This window comes from Cottoperca gobio, chromosome 16, assembly GCF_900634415.1.
Source record: "Cottoperca gobio chromosome 16, fCotGob3.1, whole genome shotgun sequence".
Classification (NCBI taxonomy): domain Eukaryota; kingdom Metazoa; phylum Chordata; class Actinopteri; order Perciformes; family Bovichtidae; genus Cottoperca; species Cottoperca gobio.
In genome coordinates, this window is record NC_041370.1 from 448485 (window position 1) to 456495 (window position 8011).

General features: G+C 41.3%; 1 protein-coding gene across 3 annotated transcripts in view; it reads right to left on the minus strand.

Annotated features, from left to right (window-relative positions):
• Positions 1–3208: 3208 nt before the first annotated feature.
• Positions 3209–8011, minus strand: part of dennd4b (DENN/MADD domain containing 4B) — a 60358-nt gene continuing 55555 nt past the window's right edge. For all 3 annotated transcript variants that reach the window (XM_029450975.1, XM_029450977.1, XM_029450976.1), the window contains exon 29: positions 3209–3900. In XM_029450975.1, the coding sequence (XP_029306835.1) occupies positions 3674–3900 (227 nt within the window). In that variant the 3' untranslated portion in view covers positions 3209–3673. The remainder of the gene's footprint in view (positions 3901–8011) is intronic.

An 8011-nucleotide genomic window follows, 5' to 3' on the forward strand; every position in this document is an offset into this window, starting at 1 on the left:
TGTTTCCCGGTGGACACTGGGCGGAGCGGCTACGAGCTAAAGGCTAACGTTTTCTCAGCTTGTTGTCAATGTCAACACTCTTCTGAACATTAGACGACATGATGCTGATTGTTTCAAGTCTCTGTTTCATAGAAATAAGCTTAAAAAACCTGGAAAGATATCAGTGATTTGCAATTAATGGACGGGATGTTCAGGGTTTCCAGAGGATGAATCCTAATTATGTCGGTGAGTCTCTTAAAGCACGATAATCCCTGATCATGTACAACATGTGTCATGGACGCTCGACCACACACGTTGAGAACCTGCGCTGAAGGAACTCCTGGACTACAGAACCAGCTTCAGTCTGGTTAGTGCTGCTGCCACACTTCTCAAGCATCACTTCCACTTCACTGACAGGCTTATTTGACCTTTTTATTGTTGGTTGCTTGTAATATTTCCTGCCAATTGTTGAGCGTTGTTGGCAGCATCAGAGTTCAGTCAGTACCGTCTCCTCCTCTCAATAAAAACTTTACAGTTTCTTTGACAGTCTGAAGCTCCCTTTTCCCCCCAAAGGATAAAAAGGATGAGGAACTTTATCAAGGTCGATGAGAAACCATGTTCAAGGAGTGTTTTCTGGACTGTAAGTAGAACTAGATGATTGTTTTGGTCTTTCTGACCTTTTCAGAACAGAAGTTTATTATGTCTGTCTCTGGTGAAGTGTCTGAGTAACACTTAAATTGATTTGGTATTACAAAAATGTCCATTTCCTGCCAAATGCTGAGCCTTGTTGGCAGCATCAGAGTTTAGTCAGTACTGTCTCTTCTTCTTCTGAATAAAAACTGAACTCCCTTTTCCCCCCAAAGGATAAAAAGCATTAGGAACTTTATCAAGATCAATAAGAAACCATGTTCAATGAGTAAGTAGAATTAAATGATTGTGTCTTTTTGAATCCTTTCCTCCCCTCCCAAAGAAAACACATGCAGGTAATGAAAGTGACCTACCTTTAACTTCATGGCCCTCCATTGGCTGACGGAGCTGCGGTCCTCGGGCCTGCAGGTGGACAGTCTCTCCAGCATTACTCCAGTCCATGACATGCTTCAGCCCCCAGTAAACCTTTTCACAACTGTACTAAATTGAAAAAAAAATGAGTGAGTATCCCACAAGTTCATAAACAATTTGTTGTATTGAGCCATTAGGACAAAAACAAATCAAAAAGTAAGAGTTATATTTACATTACTTTTGACTTCGACTGAAGAACCTTTTTGGCGCCCAGTGAGCAGTTTTCACTGGAATGAAGGGGGAGCCATCTTGTACAATGGTATCCAGTTTCCTTAATACTTCCATGGAGTAAGTGGGAGAGAGTTGGGAAGCTGGAGAACACCCATGAGAGCTTTGTGTTATAATATATAACCTACAGAGAATTTATGACCAAGGCTGTAAATCCAATGCCCTGAAGCTAATGTTCCCCTTGTAAAATGTATGACCAGGCACAAAATGTATGTTATTAATCATTTAGATTGCTTGTGTTTTATTTTCAGTTAGTGGCTTAATGTTTCTATTAAAACATTTTTTTTACATAAATGTTAAAATGGTGTTTTGTCTCAAGATCTCAACACTGCCAGAAATACAATAATGTTGGGGGAACACAATAGTAGGCTACTGAATCATTCATTTTTATTTTTTTGCCTGAAGGTCATTTCAATAATTATAAATAATACTGTAAAATACCCACCTTATACATTTTACTTTTAGAAATTAAAACTTTCCAAAGAATCACAGCGAGTAAAACTAGTTAAACTGGCAGTTAGGAAGTCAGCTAGCTTGGCAGACTAATGTGGCTAACTAGCGCTTCCACATTACCACCTAGCATTAGCTAGTTTGTTGCCGGTTAGCTCCATTGCTACAGGGGCTTACCATTTTTAACACCAAGCACCAAAGACTTATTTAAATAATAACATAGCCTAAAAAGCATAATGACACAGCCGCTAAAAGATTACATAAAATAAGGCTATTAGCCTGTAGCATAAGTTAGCCACACTAGCTAATGTAGCTAGCCAGATTGGGTTCCCCGTTTACCAGTCCAACGTCAGCGGAGCCTTGAAACGCTTAAGTACAAGTAGCATTACCTCTCTAAAAATAATTCTAAAAAATGTAGCCTATTTCTAGTATGAAAAGTAAAAGAAATAATAGGGCAGAGTAGCCCATTTGAGAGTTATATTGTGTATCATATAGGCTAATAGGAATATTAGGCAATGCATTAACACATAGGGCCTAAGCAGTATTTTAACATCACAGCTGGACGTATAATTGTTACTGCATTATATTCTGTTGGGTAGTTCATCCATAATTGTATAAATTAGTCACTGTAATGTATGTAAAATCATAATCTGCAAAGTAACTTTAGTTTTCAGACAAAGTAGTGGAGTAAAAAGTACAATATCAACCTCTGAGATGTAGTGGAGTAGAAGTTGCAGAAAATGGAAATACCTAAGTAAAGTACCTCAAAACCTTACTTAAGTGCATTAGTTGAGTAAATGTACTAACTAGATTCCACCACCAGATGTATTTTATATCCTCAAATCTATAGTTTTATGAACTTGAAAGCTGTATATTTTAACAACACATGTAGAAACCCAACTAGGGACAAGAGTTGAACATTAGCTATAAACTCTCTGTGCTGCACATTAGAGTTATGCTCTGTATTGGAACTAGTTTAAATTGCACCGTCCCTATCAAATACAAATAAATTCAAATTCAATATTACTACACAGAGTAAGGACACTGAGAGGGAACCTGCAGCAGACTTTCTAATTATCATTTGGCGCTGACTTGTGGCAGAAAGACGGCACTGCACTGCTGCAGGCTGTATATTACTACACTTAGAAATAAGTCATTATACTTGTGAGTGTATCTATGTTCCCAGTTTAATATTTCAATATGTTATTCTCCTTGAATCCCACACCCACATTGATATCTCCACAATAACATGTTTTTACCATCTAAACTGCATTTGAAACGTCCATCTCCCTTCATTTGTTTGCAAAATGAACTGCAAAAATTGTTAAATGAAATGTTACGTACTGACCTAGAAAGCACAATTCTAAAATTAAAATAAACACCACAGAACCTCTGAAAGCTGGAATGAAGAGCCTTGCGTCCATGTGTTGGTTTGAGTCATTTAAAGGTGGTTGGTGCACAGTGTTAAGAGATAGATACATGACAGACAATGCCTGAAGTGTGAGAGTTATCTGAAGTATACATATTAAACAGAAACTAGTACAAAATATAAAATGATAGTTTCTGCAGAAATGTCCCCAACTCTTGATGAAACATGTGACCTGGACACTAACTCTAAAGTGGTTGTTGTGGTTTTTGACCCGCTGCAATTTATCTTCTGTCAAAAATAGCACCTGAAACATGAATCCAAAACATCCTGAAAGAAGCAGCCGGTGCAGCAAAATGTGGAATCAACGTCCAACAGAAAGCTTTCGAGTGGAAAACATTAGTAAAGATGATAAAAAGGGGAACTCTCTAAAATACGGAGCAAGGACACAAACAAAAGGTAACTGGTAGTGATGAAAACTCCCTGATGTGTTTTGGTTTGCAGTTTAAATGTCCGAGAACTCTGTGAGGTCCTTGAAGATGAATGTGTATTTTAATTTTTTTTAAATCCTGATTCACGTGGGACTTTTCTTCAGCCGGTCCGGCGACGTCGTGTAAAACTTCTAACCTGACCTGTAATTGAACTTGAACTTAACCTGCGACAGAGTTTCTGACAGTCCCTATTCGTCTCAAAGCGGTTTTTGTTGCCGCCGTAGCCGCTGTACTTGAAGGTCGAGCATCTGTTCAGTTTGCTGTCAAAGAACCACTTTGTGATGTTTTCCTGGCAGCCTCCGCGATCCAGGCTGAGGAGACAGGTGTCTGGATGAAGAGAGAAAGAAAGTAACGTTATTATAAACATGTCACTCACCTCTTTACTTTAGAAGTATAATATAGAATATTTCTACATTCAAATGTGTAATAACTCTCCCTGTGTTGTATATGTAGTGAGACAGACATGTGTAATGTCCCTGAAGGTAACGTTTCCTCTCTCTCCTGTCATGGTGTCATCAGTCCTGTGTTGTATATGTAGTGAGACAGAGACATGTGTAATGTTCCTGAATGTAACGTTAACCTCTCTCACCTGTCATGGTGTCATCAGTCCTGTGTTGTATATGTAGTGAGACAGAGACATGTGTAATGTTCCTGAAGGTAACGTTTCCTCTCTCTCCTGTCATGGTGTCATCAGTCCTGTGTTGTATATGTAGTGAGACAGAGACATGTGTAATGTTCCTGAAGGTAACGTTTCCTCTCTCTCCTGTCATGGTGTCATCAGTCCTGTGTTGTATATGTAGTGAGACAGAGACATGTGTAATGTCCCTGAAGGTAACGTTTCCTCTCTCTCCTGTCATGGTGTCATCAGTCCTGTGTTGTATATGTAGTGAGACAGAGAAATGTGTAATGTCCCTGAAGGTAACGTTTCCTCTCTCTCCTGTCATGGTGTCATCAGTCCTGTGTTGTATATGTAGTGAGACAGAGACATGTGTAATGTCCCTGAAGGTAACGTTTCCTCTCTCTCCTGTCATGGTGTCATCAGTCCTGTGTTGTATATGTAGTGAGACAGAGAAATGTTTAATGTCCCTGAAGGTAACGTTTCCTCTCTCCTGTCATGGTGTCATCAGTCCTGTGTTGTATATGTAGTGAGACAGAGAAATGTGTAATGTCCCTGAAGGTAACGTTTCCTCTCTCTCCTGTCATGGTGTCATCAGTCCTGTGTTGTATATGTAGTGAGACAGAGACATGTGTAATGTCCCTGAAGGTAACGTTTCCTCTCTCTCCTGTCATGGTGTCATCAGTCCTGTGTTGTATATGTAGTGAGACAGAGAAATGTTTAATGTCCCTGAAGGTAACGTTTCCTCTCTCCTGTCATGGTGTCATCAGTCCTGTGTTGTATATGTAGTGAGACAGAGAAATATGTAATGTTCCTGAAGGTAACGTTTCCTCTCTCTCCTGTCAAATCAAATCAAATCAAATCAAATTTATTTGTATAGCCCAATATCACAAATTATACATTTGTCTCAGTGTGCTTTACAGACTGTACAGGTTACGACACCCTCTGTCCTTAGACCCTCGCATCGCACAAGGAAAAACTTCCTAAAAGAAACCCCATAATTAAAGGGGAAAAAATGTTAGAAACCTCAGGGAGAGCAACTGAGGAGGGATCCCTCTCCCAGGACGGACACACGTGCAATAGATGTCGTGTGTACAGGATAAACAACATCGTACAAATACAACATTTGACAGAAATTATGTTGTGTTGGAAAAAAACGAAATAGAAAGTTTGGATGAATCCAGGAAAATGTCAAAAAGGCTTCCCGGTGTCCAGCAGGACCAGGGCAGCAGGCGCTGTCACGATTCATGATCCTGACGTAAACTTTATCAGTGGCAACCTGCCACATGAGAGACAGACACTCCGGGGATGATACCCCGGATGGTGAGTTAGTAACATACATTTACATAAATGCATACAGATAGAGAGGGAGAAGAAGAGAGGGAGGGGAGGAGAGAGGAAGAGAAGGAAGAGAGCAGGAGGTGTCCCCCGGCAGTCTAAGCCTATAGCAGTATAACTAGGGGCTGATCCAGGGCAAACCTGAGCCAGCCCTAACTATAAGCTTTATCAAAAAGGAAAGTCTTTAGCCTACTCTTAAATGTGGAGAGGGTGTCTGCCTCCCGAACACAAACCGGAAGCTGGTTCCACTGGAGAGGAGCTTGATGGATGAAGGCTCTGGCTCCCATTGTACTCTTAGAGACTCTAGGAACCACAAGTAACCCTGCAGTCTGGGAGCGCAATGCTCTAGATCTTTAAAATATGCTGGAGCCTGACCATTAATTGATTTGTAAGTCAGGAGAAGGATTTTGAATTCTATTCTGTATTTTACCGGGAGCCAGTGCAGAGCAGCTAATACAGGAGTAATATGATCCCGTTTCCTTGTTCTAGTCAATACACGTGCCGCTGCATTTTGGATCAACTGAAGAGTCTTAAGATGACTTTTTGGGACAACCTGATAACAATGAGTTGCAGTAATCCAGCCTTGAAGTAACAAATGCATGGACTAGTTTTTCTGCATCATTTTGAGGATGTGTCTTATTTTTGCAATGTTACGTCGATGAAAGAAGGCAGTCCTTGAGATTTGTTTTATGTGGGAGTTAAACGACAGATCTTGATCAAAGATGACGCCAAGATTCCTTACAGTGGTACTGGAGGCCAAGTTAATGTCATCCAGAGCTTCTATGTCATTAGAAAATGCGTTTCGGAGGCGTTTAGGGCCAAGTATAATAACTTCAGTTTTGTCTGTGTTTAACATCAAGAAGTTGCTAGACATCCAAGTTGTTATGTCCTTAAGGCTTGAAGTTTAGCCAATTGATTGGTTTCATCTGGTTTAATTGATAGATATAATTGGGTATCATCCGCATAACAATGAAAGTTTATAGAGTGGTTCATTATAATATTGCCCAAAGGAAGCATATACAGTATATCTCAAAAGTGAGTACACCCTTTAGATTTTTGCAAATATTCTGTTATATCCTTTCAGGGGATAACATTATCCTACTGAAACTTTGATATAACTTAAAGTAGTCAGTGTGCTGCTTGAATAACAGTATAGATTTATTGTCCTTTGAAAATTACTCAGTACACAGCTGTTAATGTCTAAACAGCTGGCAACAAAAGTGAGTACACCCCATAGTGAACATGTCTAAATTGTGCCCAAAGTGTCAATATTTTGTGTGACCACCATTGTTATCTAGCACTGCTTTAACCCTCCTGGGCATGGAATTCACCAGAGCTGCACAGGTTGCTTCTGGAATCTTCTTCCACTCCTCCACGACGACATCACGGAGCGCACGGATGTTGGACACCTTGCACTCCTCCACCTTTCTCTTGAGGATGCCCCACATGTGCTCAATTGGGTTTAGGTCTGGAGACATACTTGGCCAGTCCATCACCTTAACCTTCAGCTTCTTCAGCAAGGCCGTTGTCATCTTGGAGGTGTGTTTAGGGTCATTATCATGTTGGAAAACTGCCCTACGGCCCAGTTTCCAAAGAGAGGGGATCATGCTCTGCTGCAGGATGTCACAGTATATATTGGAATTCATGTGTCCCTCAATGAAATGCAGCTCCCCAGTGCCGGCAGCACTCATGCAGCCCCAGACCATGATGCTGCCACCACCATGCTTGACTGTAGGCAAAACACATTTGTCTTGGTACTCCTCACCAGGGTGCCGCCACACACGCCGGACACCATCTGACCCAAACAGGTTTATTTTGGTCTCATCAGACCACAGGACATGGTTCCAGTAACTCATGTTCTTGGATTCATTGTCTTCAGCAAACTGTTTGCGGGCTTTCTTATGCATCGGTTTCAGAAGGGGCTTCTGTCTGGGGCGACGGCCATACAAACCGATTTGATGCAGTGTGCGGCGTATGGTCTGGGCACTGACAGGCTGACATCCCACTTCTGCAACCTCTGCAGCAATGCTGGAAGCACTCGCACGTCTATTTTTGGAAACCAACCTCTGGATATGACGCTGAGCACGTGGACTCAACTTCTTTGGTCGACCCTGGCGAGGCCTGTTCCGAGTGGAACCTGTCCTGGAAAACCGCTGTATGATCTTAGCCACTGTTCTGCAACTCATTTTCATGGTGTTGGCAATCTTCTTATAGCCAAGGCCATCTTTGTGAAGCGCAATAATCCTTTTTTTCAGCCGCTCAGAGAGTTCCTTGCCATGAGGTGCCATGTTGTCCAGCATTCAGAGAGAATTGTGCCCAAAACACCAAATTTAACAGCCCTGCTTATCATTTACACCTGAATCCTTGTAACACTAACGAGTCACATGACACCAGGGCGGGAAAACAACATCATTGGGCACAATTAGGACATGTTCACTATGGGGTGTACTCACTTTTGTTGCCAGCTGTTTAGACATTAACAGC